This window comes from Sus scrofa, chromosome 15 (genome assembly GCF_000003025.6).
Source record: "Sus scrofa isolate TJ Tabasco breed Duroc chromosome 15, Sscrofa11.1, whole genome shotgun sequence".
Taxonomy (NCBI): Eukaryota; Metazoa; Chordata; class Mammalia; order Artiodactyla; family Suidae; genus Sus; species Sus scrofa.
Genome location: NC_010457.5, coordinates 139,613,708 through 139,630,198, shown reverse-complemented (window position 1 = coordinate 139,630,198; position 16,491 = coordinate 139,613,708). Strand labels below are relative to the sequence as shown.

The window sequence follows — 16,491 nt, the reverse complement described above, 5'->3', positions numbered from 1 at the left end:
CCCGCTGAGCGAGGCAAGGGATCAATCCCGTGTCCTTGTGTTTGCTGGTTGGGCTCGTTTCTGCTGCACCACAATGGGAATGCGTCTTCTTTCTCTTTGTTAAGTGTAAAGAGAAGAAGGAGCATTGCCTCCTTCGCATCTTGCTAAGATTTCCGACAGGCAGGAGGCCTGTGAGTTCCGGGCTGAGGGATTGGCCTCTGTCGGCTGGGGCGGGTACTGAGAGCTGGCTTGTGGCTGAGAAACGAAGAAACTCAGGACTTGGGCCGCCGCAGTCCAGGTGGAAGAACGTCTGCTGACAGGTGGCACCAAGGCCGGCTGCAGACCCTGCGCGGGCCTCCCAGTCCACCCTGAGGTTGCCCTTTGCCAGGTGCTTTTGTGGCCGTGTGGGCAGTCGGTTCCCTGACGTGGCCTCAGGGTTCGCAGTTCCAGCCCAGCAGAGGCGGAGAGCAGGGACCAAGTGCCCCACCTGGCTTCCTGGGAAGTGACACACGGCCTGTCCCTTTCCTGTAGGTCGCATCCGAAACACTCCAGAAACTGACGAGTCCCTGATTGACCCCAACATCTTGTCTCTCAACATCCTGTCATCGGGGTACATCTACCCGGCCCAGGATGACCGGTGAGTTCCCTCGGGGCGGCAGATCAGGGCTGTTCCCACTCCCTGCAGACCGGGTCTGAGTCGGGACGCAGGCTGTGTTCTCAGCCCACCCACCTGGACAGGTCGCTCCAGCCCCAAACCATTCCAGGCCGTCCTCTCTGACGCCGCAGGGAAGGGGGGCCGCGAGGGAGGCTTGGGGCCTCGGAGTCCCCCAGCCCAGTGGCCTGTGCACGGTCCTGTCTCTGCCCACACATATCTCTGGCCTGTTGTTCATTTGGTCACCCGATGGAGGGCCCCGTGGGAGTTGCTGGCGGCGAGCCCGATCCTGTCCTCGGGAGTTCCGAGGGCGGGCGGGCCGGCAGGGGGCACAGGCCTGCATCTCCCATCCACACTGCTGCGGGCAAGTCTTTACCGTCTGGCAGGGGTCCTCGGGCTGGGGGTCCTGGAGAAGTTCAGGGTCACACGAGGTTGGCAGTCCAAAGTCCTGGTGGGGGTAAGGGTATGCCCACTGGCATGGCTTGGCACGTGCTCCTTCTCACGGGGCTGCTCCTTTCCACGCCCAAGTGAGGTCCGAGGTCTCCCTCTGCAGCCTGGGCAGTCTGAGCTTGGCTGCATCGGGGGCGGCGAATGGGCGCAGGAGCCCCCGGGACGCCCCTGGCAGGGTTTGCCAGGCTGGGTGGGACGTGAGGGAGGGATCTGCTCACAGCGGCCAAGAGCCACCCTCCTCGGGGGCATCGGCAGGCTTGGCTGTGTCTAAGATGATGCTTTTGGGGGGTTGGGGCCACGGGGAGGGGCGCTCAAGTCCGAGGGCTCAACCTGGCCCACCAGGCAGAAGCTGGGTGCTGACCGTGAGCTTGACCCATGGGCGTCCCTGCGGGCTCCTGCGGCTGTGTTTGCAGGACAAGTGTCTTGAGGTTGGGAGTGCGTGGGGGAGTGGGGGCCGCACTTGCAAGGAGGGCTGGCTCCCCAAGACCACAGGGAGCTCGGTTTCTTCACAGCCTCCCTGGGGAGCGGGCTGTCAGGACCACCCCTCAGCACAGGCAGTCTGGGGGGTAGGGCGGCAACCCCAACGGGCACAGTGGCTCTGGTTCCACTCCTGCCCTGGAACCTTCCAGAAGTCCTGAGGAGGAAGGGGTGGAGTGAAGAATGCTGGGGGTGTCCTCACGGGGGGCGGGGCTTACCTGAAGAGGGCGCGGTGAGGCCCAGGGGTGGGGGATGCTGTCGCTGTGAGAACACACCCTGGGGACTTGGCAGAAGGGCCTCGTGCCCACTCCCATGGGCTGCTGTGTCTGGGCTCTCAGGGACTGGGACCCGGGGCAGGAGGGCCTCTGTCTCCCGGGAGGGGTCCCTCTGCCACGCTGAGTGCTGCTTTGGACCTGGACAGTGACCTCAGCACTCCCCCTGACCTCTGACCCTTCCTTTGTCCTGGCCACTCCTGGATTCTTGGGGCGAGAAAGAGAGTGGGTGGGGGTGCCTTTGGGCTGCCGCCCTGCTCCGAGGACCGTGTCTCTGGGGGCCTGTGCTCAGGCCAGCGCGGCTGCTGGGACACGTGGGGGCCTCGTCCTGGGCTTAGCCCCCGGGCTCGACCTCAGGCCCGCAGGGCTTTGGCTGAACAGATCCACCCTGCTCCTGGAGGTCGCAGGACCCATCTCGGATAGGCTTCTGTCCTGCTCCCCCGGGGCTGTGGGCACCAGGCAGTCCCAGGGCAGCTCTTGTGGGAGACGTCAAGTCAAGGCTTTCGTGGCTCAAGGATGAGGAGGCTGGTCCACCGGCTGGGGCTGTCCACCTTGCCCGCAGCCGCTTGGGCCCCACGCTTGGCTCCTGCCTGTGCTGTGCCCCAGTCCTGCCCGGGGCAGTCTCAGGGACCCTCTCAGCGGGCGGCCCTAGGCAGGTGCCATTCTGAGGCTTGGCTGACCAGGCCAGCAGGACCCTCGCGAGGGGCCCGGCTGCTCTGAGGCTGATCAGGCAGGCCCTTCTCCCCCACGGACGCTGAGGCTCAGAGACCCAGGCCTGGCTCGGGCCTTAGAGCCTTGGGCTGCACACCCCCCCCCCCCCCGCTTTGCCTCGGCCTCCACCCCCTCCCCGCTCAAAGGCCCCACGCTTTGCAACCTCCCCCGGCTCGGAGTGGGCCCGTCGCCGCGGACAGCTTCTCTCCGCGCTGCCCCTGCCCTCACTGCCGCCGCCCCCCTGCCCTGCTGCCCAGCCCCCGGCGCCCGCCCCTCACTAACCTGTGATTGTTTGTGTTTTGCAGGCAGTTTCTTGATTCGGACATGCCTAGGTATCATTTGTGCCCCTCGGCTTCACCCCCGCCCCCAGCCCCGAGGTTTCATTTCGGCTTCTGGGCCCCTCCCACACTTGCTCCCCCCTCCTCGTTTCTCCTTTTTTCGTTTTGTTTCCTCGGAGTACCTTTCTTTTCATTGCTTCCTCCCATCACCTTCCCTTGGCTGAGTCCCTTCCGCCCCCACTCTTGATTTTGGCTGCTTTGGTAGTTTCCCGCCCTTGGTAGACACTGGCTGGCCCCCCGCTCCCCCACCTGCCCCTGAGCCTTGCCCACCCTCCCCCCCGACCCCCAGCGAGAGCAGGGGCCCCGCATGCAGGCGGGCCGGCCAGGCTGCCTTCGCTCCCCCAGCCCGACTCCCTGCAAAGTGAAAGAGGAACGAGGGAGGGGGGCCGTAGCGGGCACGGGTGGAGGGCAGATAGGAGCAGCCCGGCCGGAGACCTCCTCGCTCTGCGCCTCCCGCGCCTCGGGGGGCCCCTCGCTGGCCAGGCAGGCAGCTCCAGCCTCGTTCCCGGCGTGGCCACCACACGCCCTTTTGGAAATAGGGGGGCAGCAAAGTTGCGAAGGGCCCGGTCTCTGGACTGGCTCGGGGGGTCCCAGGTCCAGCCCCCTGCGTCACGGGCTCTTGGGCTGGGGACAGCGGGTCTCTCCCCGATTTGAGTGCAGCCCCGGCTGAGAGACCCTGGTGGTGGACAGCCTCCCAGACCCGCATCCAGACTTCATCCGTGAGACTCTAATCTGTTCTGAGCAGGGGGTCAAGGCGTCTGGGCGTCTGTAGACTGTGGCCTGAACTTGGGGGCAACGGCCCTGTGGGTGGCTGCTTTGAAGAATGAAGGCAGCAGCAGGAAGGCGTCCAGCTTGAATGTTTGAGCCTTTAAGCTGCAGGGAGTGGGGCAGGGGTAGTGGCTGCCCTTTTCTACGGAGCCCAGGGTGGGCCCAACAGGACCCTCTGAGGCCGCGTTCTTGTCCGGTCATGGCTGTGATGGGTCAGGACACGAGGGCCCTGTGAATATGCCTTGAGCAGTTGTAACTGAGGCCCCACAGGATGGCCAGCAGGCTGGGCTTCCCGTCGGGGTGTCCCCGCGGGCACACAAGCATATGCACCCACTCCAGGGCCAGTTCCTTCTCAGAGGCACCTGCAGGCCCTCCCTGGGGACACGTAACTGAGTGAGGCAGGGGCCTTGCCAAGGAAAACCGCAGTGACGGCTCTACCAGAGGAGGGTCACAGCCTTGCCAGGCCCAGAGCAGGGACGGCCTCTCTCGCGGTCTGGAGGGCCTGCTGGAGGTGGCGGCCGGCTGGCCGGTCCTGGAGGTGAGCTGGGCTGAAAGGAGGCTGCCACCCAGACAGTCTCCCTGTTCTCAGAGGGCTTGGGGTGGGATCCCATCTGCTCAGGTTGTCCCTGGGGGGACCCCGATGCAGGGGCCGGTTCGCTGATGAGTGGAACTTCCGGGACCATCGGCACGGTCCCATGGACGTGTGTGGCGTTTCGTTTGTTGGCATTTCCACAGCCAGGCCAGCGTTGCAGAGGCGAGGGCCGCTCAGGCTCGTCCTGGGCCCCCCGTTCAAGTCCCTTGTGCCAGGAGGGTTCTGGGTACAATGAAAGTGTACCTCGTGGCCAGGTGGAGACGTGGCACCGGGAAAGGAGGGGCACCCATCTTCCTCCTTCAGCAGCCCCCAGACTTTGCGAGGCCCTCCCCCTGCCCCTCAGCAGGGGGCTCTAGGCCCTAGTTCCAGAGGCGTGCGCATTGGCCCTCAGTGAACTTGGCCTGTGAGGAGAGGCGCAGGGACCGACAGCTTCACGGGCCCCTGTTCTGAGGGGCAGGGATGTGATGGGAGAGTCCAGTCTCGACATCGGGAGTGGGCTTGGGGCTGGGGGCTGCCCTGACTGGGCCGGGCAGCCTGGCTGTGGCCTTGGCTGGCTGGGTGAATGTGGACAAGGGGCAGAATCTTCTAGAACTTTGTCATCGTCCCCCCTCCACCCCCCGGTCCTCAGAATGGGCATTTTATTAGGCCCTGCCTGAGGAAGTCGTGAGATTAAGTGAGATGATACATGAAAAGCTCTTGTCAGGATCTTGCATCTTACCCAGGCTCACGCTCCTGCTGGGGGCACAGGGCTTCTGGGGCAGGAAGAGCCCACGAGACCCGTTAAAGCGCGGAGGTGCTGATGGGGAGGCTGGGGAGCAGGGCAGTCCAGAGTGACCCCCACATCCCGCCAGCCGCGGGATCCGATTCTTCCCCAGGCTGGTCCCCGGGCAGGGTCCAGGACGGGGTCTCGTGGCGCGTCCCCTTGGTCCTGCCCGGCTGCACCGTTTACGTGCCGCAACCCTCAGCGGTTCGTTCATCCATCACACGGGAGCTGCTGGGTGGGGGGAAGGGCTGAGCGGAAGGGTCTGTCCCCGGGAAGCTCAGAGCCCGGCGGGGAGTTCATTCGTCCCCTCGCCCTCCACCCCAGGCCCTCTGTCCCTCTGGTCTGGAGCTCTCGCGCGGCCAGGTGGGCGACACTGCTCTGTGGCATCCGGACACTGAGCAGAGGCCCGAGGCTGAGGGGCGACCGCGCCCTCCCTGCACAGGAGGAGCCCCCTGCCGCTGTCCGGGGCTCGGTTCTGGAAGCCTGCCTGTCAGATTGCCTTCCCGGAACCTGGGCCGCTCCTCAAAGGGATGCTTTTTCGAGAAGCGTCCTTCTCAGAGCGGAATGAGTCTCGTTGAAGCTTGAGCGTCTCCACAGACGCCCTGGCAGGATGCCCTTTGACCCCGCCTGGAGCCTTGAGCCTTAGAAGTTGTCTAAGGCTCCCTGGGGGCAGCGGCGCAGGGGAGGTGGTCACGCTCGGAATGACCCAGCGCTCGTGTGGGGAGCCCTGCGAGTCCGGACCCCCCTGCGCCCGTGCGCACGCGCACAGGCAGGACAGACATGGCTCCTGTCCTGCCAACCCGAGGGGACAGGGACCGCCCGCCCGCACCCCGCAGTCGTCTGGCAGGACCATTGTCTCGGCCCACATGGTCACAGCTTTTTGAGCCAGAAGCGGGGTTGAAGAGAGATTTTACAACATAAGACGTCTTTGTTGTCAACAGAACTTGTCTTTGAGCGAGTTGTCAGTTTTCCCTGCGGGTCCTCGCTTGCTTGCGCATTGAGCTCTATGTCCGGGAGTGGAATTTGGGGTGATCCTATTTCTGGCCCTGCTGTCTGACCCCTTTGGCTGGAGGAGAGTCACCAGAGAGGACCCCTCCCCACCCAGCCTGAACCTGTCAGAGTCAGGAAGTCAGTGGGGGCTCCTGGACGGGCACCGGAGGCGACTGAGGGAGGGGCGCCTCGGTCCTGGACCCCGAGACTCAGCCCCGGAGGACGCCCAGTGGGGAGCTCTGCAGGAACCCCCGAGGGCTCTGCTATGGGTGTTGCCTGGCCCCCCTGCCACCCCTTTCTTTAACACGGGGCCCCCCGACGTGGCCTGCAGGCTGAAAGGTGAAGGTCCAGGATCCCGGCAGGGGCGGACTCGCTGGAGGGAGGAAGGGGCCATCCCTGCTCTGGGCCTGTTTCCAGAGGGTCTGCAAGATGCCAGGTGGGCCGGGGCTCTGATGCTCTGCTCAGGAGGCACCCACCCAGCATTTCTACCTCGGTGGGTGTGGAGCCCGAGAATCTGCATCGCTGACCAGCTGCTGGCGGTGCAGGTGGCTGCAAGTCCAGAGGCCCCAGGTCTGGGCCACACATCCTCCTTAGAACTGTGTCTGGGGGGTTGACTATCCCTGGGATAGAGTGAGCTGCCTGCAGGAAGAGGGTGCCCTTCCTGGGTGACCTGGTGCCCAGAGGGGTCCTGTGCCTGCTCACAAGGGGAGTCCTGGTGGGGGTGTCCTCGCTTCCCCATGGGGGTCTTAGTTTCTTGCCTGCCACCTGATGGAGCGGGCACCAGTCAGTGCCTGCCACACCCCATTCAGCAAGCTCAGGGCCTGCCACGGGGCTGTGTGGTCCCACGCGGGTGGGCTGCCCCTCTGCCACCTGCCGGGATGGGCTGGGCCCTCACACCCAGAGCACTGGCGGGAGAAGGAAGCCTCGGCCTCCTTTAGCAGCGTTTGCGGCAGCGCCGAGCCAGGCCCTGGGCCAGGGGAGGATCCGGGGCGCAGGCCTCCTGGGCCGCGGACAGGGCTCCTGGTGCAGGTTCACACAGCACGGCCCCCCTAACTCGCAGGAGGTCTTGCTGAGGCGGGGGCTGACTGCCCAGCATCAGTCCAGGAGACCGGGCACAGAGATGTCTGGTGACAGCCCAGGATCACCTGCTGTGAGGTGGCATTTGGAGCTGGGCTGTTCTGGGGCGGGCTGCCCTCTGCGCCTGGGTGGCAGCTCCAGGCACCCGGCTGGTCCTGCTGGGCATGGCCTCAGGCTCTCGCTGTGGAGGCGGGGAGGAGGGTGTGTGCAGTGCCCGGGCTGGGGGCTCAGAGTGGCCCCCCTCTCAGGGAGCCCCACCCCCTTGGGCCACATCTGAGCCACATGACTGGGGGTCAGCGGCCCTGAGGCTGGTGCGGCGTGTCGCCCACTGCTCCATGTCAGCTAGGACCGGGCCGGGTGACGGCGCTTGTTCTGACCTGAATTTCTTGTGTGTGTACACGTGTGTCCTGGCTGCTTCCGCCCTCAGCGTTTCGTTTGGAGGTGAACCTGGGTCCAGCGCCCTTTCTTCTCCGCTCACTCGTCTGTCCTCTCCCGACTTTTAGTCTCTTCTCTCCGACGCCTCCCGCTCTCTGCCCGTCTCTGGTCCCCCTCTGCCCTCACGTCCTTCCTGTGGGTGTCTGTCCTCGGGGACGTGTCGGCAGTGGCCCTGCCCTGTCCTGCTGCTTCTCCCGTGCCCTGGAGTGCACCATGGAGAGAGGGGTGGCCGTGGTGCTGTCCGTGACCCATCTTGGCCTCCCTCCTGCCCTCTGCCCTCCTGGGTGGGGCTGGCTCCTCCGAAGGGCCCGGCTGTGAGGGGCCTGTGCTGCGGCCGGCTGTGGGTGTTGATGTGTTTCTCAGTCGTGTCCGGGTGAGGGTGCTCGGGCGGAAACCGGGGGAGGCTGCGGCCGCCGGGGCACGCAGAGCGGCCACGCGGGATGGAGGCCGGTTCCCAGCTCAGACGTGACGTCCTCAAGGCGCGCGCCCAGCCTGAGGCCAGAGTCTAGGCTCTGCCACCGGATGGTCGCGTAGCAGGAGATGCTGCCCTGGAGTGGAGGCCATCGAGTCGCCGTGGCACCGACACCCTGGTCCCCAGGACTGCCCCGAGCTGCCCTCGGAGGGGTTTCTAGGCCACTGGCTCACACGCTGGTCATTCCTTTCCGGGTCAGAGACTGGGACAGAAAGAAGCCCCCATTGCCTGCTCTGTGCTACGTGGTGCAAGGCCACACTGTCTGCGAGGGGCCACCTGGGTTTCCGCCCCAGCATCCTCCTCCGAGGCCCCGTCGGTTGGTGGAGGAATGGCCATGGAGGGTTTCGGCAAGGCCGGGCATGCTCCCTTCGGGCCCCGGGAGGGACCGGCCGCCTCCTCGCTCAGGTCAAGGCTGGGCGGAGCCGGCCGCCCCTTCCCCTGGCTTCCCTTCTCCCTTCTCTCTGCTCCCGTCCCCTCCTCGCTGTCACAGCCTCCTTCCTCCTCCTCCTGCCTCTCCCTCCCCAGCCCCCTGTCCCCGCCTCGGCTCCAGAGCTTCGGGCTGACACCCCCACCCCCCACCCAGCGCGGAGCTGAGCGCTCTGGGCTCAGCCTGGGCTGGCATCCGGAGTGCCCCGCCCGGCCTGGTCCTGAGTTAGGAGAGGCCCGTCCTCCCTGGACACCGACACCCAGGCTTCTGGACGGGCAGCCACAGTGGCCCTCCCTGTGGGTGGCCCACACGCCTGTGTCTGTCCCTCTGCATGTCCCCATCCTGCCGCGAGCCGCCCACACGCCGTCGTCTTCTACCTGGTCTCTGCTTCCTTCCAGGACCTTTTACCAGTTTGAGGCTGCGTGGGACAGCTCCATGCACAACTCTCTGCTGCTGAACCGGGTCACCCCGTATCGAGAGAAGATCTACATGACGCTCTCCGCTTACATCGAGGCAAGAAGCCCGGGCCCGGGCTCCGCCACTGCCGCCCGTCCCCAGGCCTCCGCTGTTGCCAAGGGGCAGTGGGGGTGCCTCTCACCTTCTCGGGGCTTCTTAAGTCCCTGAGTTAAATCCGTGTACTCTTAATGGCTCGCAGTTAACCACCTCTGCGATCTTTAGTGTGTGGGTTTGTCCTTGGGGTTCCACGGTGGCTGCAGCACCACCAGACATTGCCTCTCTGTTTCAAAAGTAGAGGCCTCCCCTTCCCCATCCCCAGGGTCTCAGGCTGGGATCTCCATTCACAGCACAAGAGGCTGGGGGCCTGTATGCTCCTGGCTGTGCACAGTTGTAAAGAATTGGGGTTCCGTGTTGGCAGCGTCAGCGGGACGGTGGAGGCAGGGCACCCCCCCCCCCCCAGCCTGATTAACTCCGGCTGTAAGGCAGCCCCAGAGGCTGCCCCGCGGGATGAGGTTTGTTCACGCTGAGCGAGCACCAGCAGGGCCCCGCCTCAGCAGACCCAGGACACATCAGCTTTGTCGGCAGTCGCCCTGGGACTCAGGAAGACAAAAGATCGGGCGAAGGCAGCCCCTCCCTCGCTGTGCAGTAATTTCCTGGGGCATTTTGTTTTCAGAGTTAAAACGTGGGTGCACAGACAGGGTTGAGTCAGATCCTCACGTGGGGGAGCATGTGGCCCCGATTCCGCGGCGAGGCAGCTGAGGCCGGGTCTGGGATGCCGAGGGCCCCCTGCACAGACCTCTGGCCCCGGCAGCCCTGTGCCGGCTCTCTTACCGCAGGATTTGGCTCAAGCCAGGAGTAGAGGCCCCACCTGGGCCTGGGGCTGCCCCAGGGCCCAGGGAGGTCCCGTGGGTGCTGTGACTCCGTGGTGCCCGGAGGAGAGGGGCCGGGGGTGCCTGGGGCAGGTGGCCTGGCCTGGCCTTACGTCCGAGCCCCCACCTGGCGCTCTGCAGATGGAGAACTGCACGCAGCCGGCCGTCATCACCAAGGACTTCTGCATGGTCTTCTACTCCCGCGACGCCAAGCTGCCGGCCTCACGCTCCATCCGCAACCTGTTCGGCAGTGGGAGCCTGCGGGCCTCGGAGAGGTGAGGCTGCCCGGGTGGGCGGGGGACAGCCCCGCGAGAGGGTGGACCCGCCCTGTTCCCTGCCGCCCCGGCTCCCGGGTCTGTCTCACTCAGGTCATCAGTGGAGGCCACCGGGCCCTTGTGGGGACAGTGATGTCACGCTCGGGGGCATGAGAGCCAGGGTCTGCCTGCGGGGTGCAGCAGGAGGGCCGGGGGTCCTGGGGGCAGGTCTTGGGGCCACAGGGCCCTGTGCTACTGGGACCGCGCACCCCACACGGTGGGAGAAGCTGGGGAAACAGCTGGTTGGGAAGGGGGCCTCTGGACAGCGCTTCTGGAAGAACGTGGGCTGAGCCTGTGCCTCTGGGGCGCTTGTGCCACCTGGGGAGCCGGACACCAGGACCAGCTGTCCCTTCTTGCACTCTGATCACTCACTCTCCGGGGGCAGGGGGGTCATCGAGGCCGTGAGGAGGGTGCCCTGCCCCAGCAGCCGGGACCACCGAGGGTCACCCTCACCTTCAGTGAGGCCCCCCCACTGTCCCGTGAGCCCTGCGTCCCGGCCACTCTGGGCACAGCTGGGAGGAAGGGGTGTGGGGGTCAGGACCCCATGGCCTTGGGCTGCCAGGATTCTGTCATCCAGGAGGTCACCCGGGGAGCGTGGGCCCCTCTCCGCCAGCAGATTAGAGGGGGGCCCTTGGGAGAACCAGGGGTCCCAAGAGAAAGGAGGCCTGACGTGTCTGGGATGGGCTCTGCACATGGACTGTCTCGTGGGGACCCTGACACCCCAGCCACCCCACACGAGGCCTCCTGGCCTGGGGCGCCGTGGGCCTCGTGCTCAGTGTGCATTTGAGGTGGTGAGAGTCAGGGCCCGTCTGTCACCCTGCCCGGTGACAGCGTCCCCAACCCTCCCTGCAGCAACCGCGTGACGGGCGTGTACGAGCTCAGCCTGTGCCACGTGGCCGATGCAGGCAGCCCAGGTAGGTATCTGTCCTGCTGTCTCCGCGTGGGGATGGCGGGGGCACTTTCTTGGAACCAGGGACTGAGTCCCCGGGGTCACTTGGGTGACCTTGGCCAACCTGCCATTCGGGAGGGTCTCTCACCTGGGGCCCCGATGTTCCCTCTGGAGTCACTGGGGGGCTGTAGGACAGTGTGGCCCAGACAGGCGGCAGGGGGGTGGCAGGGACGGCTGTGACCTCTGGTTCTGGGGGCCGGGTGGGCCCGCCCCCGTTGGGGGGTCAGCCCACAGGTAGAGCGTGTCCCCGGGTCCCTCCAGGGACACAGCGGCGCCGCAGGCGGGTGCTGGATACCTCTGTGGCCTATGTGCGCGGCGAGGAGAATCTGGCGGGCTGGAGGCCGCGGAGCGACAGCCTCATCCTGGACCACCAGTGGGAGCTGGAGAAGCTGAGTCTCCTGCAGGAGGTGAGCGCAGACGGCATGACCACCCGTCACAGGGCTCAGGGCACAGGACAAACGGCCACCGGCCTGGAACGGGAGGTGTACCCTTGAGCGCGACTCTCAGGCGTGTCGCAGGGACGAGAGGAGAACTGGGAAGAAAGGGGGGGCGGGGCAGGGCTGAGGCCCTTCTGTGGTTCCCGGCGGGGCAGCCAGTGTCCTGCCGCTGGGCACTGACCCCTGGCCCAGGGCGCAGTGGGGAGGTGGACGCGCGAACCCATGTTCTGCCTCTGGGCCCTTCCCGAGAGACCAAGGCCGCGGGCACACGCCCCCCCAGGAAGTGGGCGCGGGAACGCTCTGTCCGTCTGCTCACTGTGGGCGCTCGAGCCGGTCTGTGGGCTCTGGGGCACACACGCGGGGCGGCCTGACCGGTGCTCCGAGAGGCCGCCCCACCCCGGCGGGCGCAGAGGTGAAGCCGCGCGCTCTGCGGCGCAGGTGGAGAAGACCAGGCACTACCTGTTGCTGCGGGAGAAGCTGGAGACGGCGCAGCGGCCCGGCCCCGAGGCCCTGTCCCCCGCCTCCAGCGAGGACTCTGAGGCCCACAGCTCGTCCAGCGCCTCCTCCCCGCTTGCAGCTGAGGGCCGGCCGTCGTCCCTGGAGGCTCCCAACGAGAGGCAGAGGGAGCTGGCTGTCAAGGTGGGTGGCAGGTGGGCAGTACTGGTGCCAGTGACCCTTCAGGGCCGCCGGGGCCTGGGAGAAGGACAATCCATAGAATCACCTTGACCCTGTCCCCCCCCAACCCACATTGGAACTGGGGGCCTTTTACAACCTGCTGTCTCAAGCAGTGACCTCCCCTCTCCTGAGTACCTGTGCTAATGGGGAGCTCACCACCTACAGCCCTGTGTGCTGGCAGGGGGGCCTCTTGCACTTGGACGCTGCTGCCCCCGCATCCAGGCCCCAGACTGCTCGAGGAGGCTTCCTCCACGGCCCCATCCCCGGAGAGGTGTGCAGGTGTGCCCACCTTGACCCAGGGCGCCCAGGCCCTCAGGCAGTGGCCGAGCCAGGTCCTGGGAGGCTCCTGACCAGGCGTTTGCTCTCCCGCAGTGCTTACGGCTCCTCACCCACTCCTTCAACAGAGAGTACACCCACAGCCACGTCTGCATCAGCGCCAGCGAGAGCAAGGTGGGCGGGGCCCACAGGGGCCCTTGGCACCAAGAGCGGGCAATAAGGGTTTGCTTGGAGCCTGCCTCTCAGCTAGAGGGGTGCCTCAGGGCCAAGGGGCTGGGGTCCGTGCAGGGCGGGCAGCCAGGGGTCAGCTGGGTCCTCTTGGCGCCCTCCCGGGCTCCCACTCTCTTCCCGGGCCCCTGCCCGGCCCGGCCCTCACCCCGCTGCCTCTGTCCTGGGCTGGCCAAGCCTCCTTCTTTCCCCTGGGCAGCCATCCTGGCCCTGCAGCCCTGTACCCGTCTCTAAGCTGGGCCAGCTCTTGTGCTGACCCCCGTGGAGCCCTGGAGGCTGGCCCTGCACTGCATCAGGCCCAGAGCGCCAACCTGGTTCCAGCCGCGACCAGACCTCCCTCCCGGCTCCCCGGCCCATCACCGGTCCTCGCGCTGGCCCGCCCTTGTCCTCTGCGCTGGCCTCTCCCTCTCCCTCCCTGTGCCGCGGCTGTCAGGCTGCACATCCCAAAGTCGGGGCTCAGAGATGCCACCTTCCCGCCCCCACCCGGCGGTCCTCCCGCCGTCTTTGGAGCTCACAGCCTCGAGTCACCCCTTAGGCAGGTAGAGCCTGTGGTCCTGGCAGGCCGGGCCGGGGGCTCACAGGGGCTGGGCCAGGGCCGGAGCCTGGGAAGAGGGTCTGGCTGGCAGCTGGAGTTGGGGGCACCCTGAACGGGAGGTAAAACGTAAACAGAAGAGCCGCTGCAGGGGTGTCCCCTCCCACAGAGGGCCCCGAGACTGCCCCCCAAGGGCTCGCTCTCCTCCACAGCTCTCCGAGATGTCTGTGACCCTGCTGCGGGACCCGTCCATGTCCCCTCTGGGGGCGGCCACACTCACCCCCTCCTCCACCTGCCCCTCCCTGGTCGAAGGGCGGTACGGAGCCCCTGACCTGAGGTAAGTGAGCTCCCGGCTCCTGGAGGAGCTTCCCCCCCGTGAGCTGACCAGTGACATCTAGGCCAGGGCCGGGGGGAAGGTTCTGCCCGGCCAGGCTGGCGGGACCTCGCCTGAGGTCATTTTCTGCTAGAGCGTAGATTTACTGGGAAGTCAGGAATGAAACCAAAACACGAAACAAAAAGCCCTTTTCACGGGCAGCACTTAGTGGGGCGAACAGGGCAAAGCTGGGCCCAGAGCCCTTAAACCCGCCTGACATCCCCTCCCAACGCTGCAGACACCACTCCTGTCTGACCCATCAGATTTTAGCTCCAAATTTTCTTCTTCTTCTTTTTTTCTTTTTGCCTTTTCTAGGGCCGCACCCGCTGCATGTGGAGGTTCCCAGGCTAGGGGTCTCATCGGAGCTGGAGCCGCCAGCCTACGCCACAGCCACAGCCACGCCAGATCCGAGCCACATCTGCGACCTCCACCACAGCTCGCGGCAACGCCAGATCCTTAACCCACTGAGCAAGGGCAGGGACCGAACCCGCAACCTCATGGTTCCTAGTTGGATTCGTTAGCCACTGAGCCATGACGGGAACTCCCCAGATTTTCTTTTTGAAAGAAAAAGAATTCCTGTCGTGCCTCAGTGGAAACAAATCTGCCCAGCATCCGTGAGGACGTAGGTCCTCAGATCCCGCGTTGCTGTGGCCGTAGTGTAGGCTGGTGGCTACAGCTTCAATTTGACCCTGGGCCTGGGAACCCTCAGGTGCCGCGGGGGCGGCCCTAAAAAGCAAAGCAAAGTAAAAGGCATCAAGCCCTCTGGGCAGCGTCCGGCGCTGGGCCTCCTTGGCCACCAGGCTGGTCACTCTGGGCCTGGCGGCTGCCGCAGACCAACAGCTCCCTCCATGCAGACTGTCCCTGAGAGTCGAGTCGGCTTCAGCTGAATTTTGGAGATGGAGGCTGGTGCCGCTTTCCCGGGGTGGGCGGGGTGGGGGGGGTGTCAGGACACCCAAAGGGAGAAGGTTCCGCGTTCGATAGGATCCCACCTGCCTGCACGGCGTCATCCTAGGATCAGGCGGGCATGGCGGGCAGACCGAGAAGGGTGCCCGCAGCAGCTCGGGAATGACGCTGGCCGTGGGGAGGCCAGTAAAGGTGGCTCCCGGGCTGGGGAGGAGCCTCCAGGCAGGAGTGCAGTGGCTTCCCCCCCGCTCTCCCAGGACCCCGCAGCCCTGCTCCCGGCCGGCCAGCCCCGAGCCCGAGCCCCTGCCGGAGGCAGATTCGAAGAAGCTCCCCTCCCCTGCCCGGGGGGCATCGGAGGCCGACAAGGAGACCCCACGCCTGCTGGTCCCCGACATCCAGGAGATCCGGGTCAGGTGCGTGGGGTCCCGCCCCTGCGAGGACAGGCAGGCCGCCCCCGACCTAGAGTGGGGGAGCTCCGCGCCAGGGGGTCAAGCAGGTGCCACCCCCCAGAGGTAGGGCAGGCGTGGAGAAGGAGCAGACGTGAAGGGCAGGAGGAGGACCAGAGCTAGGGCTGGGGGCCCCGGCTGGGGACCTGGTGGGCAGCTGCGGACACGGGGTTCGGATGTCCCCCCAGCCCGATCGTCTCCAAGAAGGGGTACCTGCACTTCCTGGAGCCGCACACGGCCGGCTGGGCCAAGCGCTTCGTGGTGGTGCGGCGGCCCTACGCCTACATGTACAACAGCGACAAGGACGCCGTGGAGAGGTTTGTGCTCAACCTGTCCACGGCCCAGGTCGAGTACAGCGAGGACCAGCAGGCCATGCTCAAGGTGCGGCACGGCTGCGGGGCCCCTGGGGCCGGAGCGGGCGGGAGCGGGTCCTCCTCTGCGGGCCCTGTGGCCGCTCGCTGCCCCACTGGGCCGTCCAGGCCGGTCTGTCGTGATCGAGGACATCGGGGTCAGCCTCACCGTCCCTCTGCCCCTCGTGTCCCAGGGTCACTCTGCCCAGCCCCGGGGCTCCTGGTCCTGGTGCCCAGCGGCGATGGGTGGGGCAGACACAGCCTTCTCCTGTTGGACGGCTGACCACACAGTCCTTACCCTGGTGCCTGTAGTAGGTGTCACCAAGCCCTGTAGGGCTGGCAGGGCAGTGGGCTCAAGAGCCCAGGCTCCTGTCCCCCTGGCTTTGCTTCTGCTCCTCTCTAAGCCGGCGGTGGCCCAGGACATGTGCATGAGGAGCCCCGACTCCTCCTGGCTGGTGGCCACAGTGCCCACCGGGCACTGACTCCCTGTCAGGGGAGCAGACCGTGTGAGCTCAGCCTGCCATGCTGCGGGCCTGGCCTTGAGAGAAGATGCCAGGATTCCTGGGGCCTGGACGACACGTCTGGACCAAGCAGCTGAGCCAGGGTCCCATGGGCAGGGACCTTGGCTCAGGAGTTGACGCATCCCTCTGGGACACAGAGCCGTGACAGGGCAGCCCTGGGGCACGGCCGCGGGGAAGAGACGAGACGGGGGTCGTAGCTCAGAGGCTCCGGAAGGGCTCTGGGCAGGGAGGCTGGCGCAGCTCTGCCCTTCCTGCAGGTCTTTGCTCCTGCTTCCCAGCCCCCGATGGTCCCCGGGCAGCCCCCTCCCCTCCTGCCCAGTCCCTCTGGGGTGGCGACGGCAGGAGCTGAGCACTGAGGGTGGCTGGCTCCTCACGGCACCCCCTTTGCAGACCCCCAACACGTTTGCCGTGTGCACGGAGCACCGTGGGATCCTGCTGCAGGCCAACAGCGACAAGGACATGCACGACTGGCTGTACGCCTTCAACCCCCTCCTGGCCGGGACCATACGGTGAGCGCCTCCCGCGGAGGGTCGGGGCCGTTCCTGACCACCCGCGTGCCCGTCCTCAGGCAGCTGCGCCCCACGACCTGTGTGGATCCCTGGCACTTTCAGGACTGGGCCCACCAGGGGGCCCGAGTGGGGGGAGCTACCGCCCGCCGGTGGTCAGGCCGGGGGCCAGCAGGGACTCGGTAAAGGAGCCGGGGCGGGGCGGGGGCTGCTGCTCCCTCCGGGTCACACGGACGGGAAGTGGAGATGAAGT

General features: G+C 66.4%; 1 protein-coding gene across 1 annotated transcript in view; it reads left to right on the top strand.

Moving 5' to 3' along the window:
* Positions 1–16,491, top strand: part of KIF1A (kinesin family member 1A) — an 84,218-nt gene that overhangs the window by 64,643 nt on the left and 3,084 nt on the right. The window contains 11 exon segments of the mRNA XM_021074861.1: positions 511–616; positions 8,802–8,916; positions 9,870–10,003; positions 10,895–10,956; positions 11,253–11,398; positions 11,867–12,067; positions 12,476–12,553; positions 13,352–13,476; positions 14,673–14,828; positions 15,050–15,242; positions 16,123–16,241. Coding sequence (XP_020930520.1) covers positions 511–616; positions 8,802–8,916; positions 9,870–10,003; positions 10,895–10,956; positions 11,253–11,398; positions 11,867–12,067; positions 12,476–12,553; positions 13,352–13,476; positions 14,673–14,828; positions 15,050–15,242; positions 16,123–16,241 — 1,435 coding nt within the window.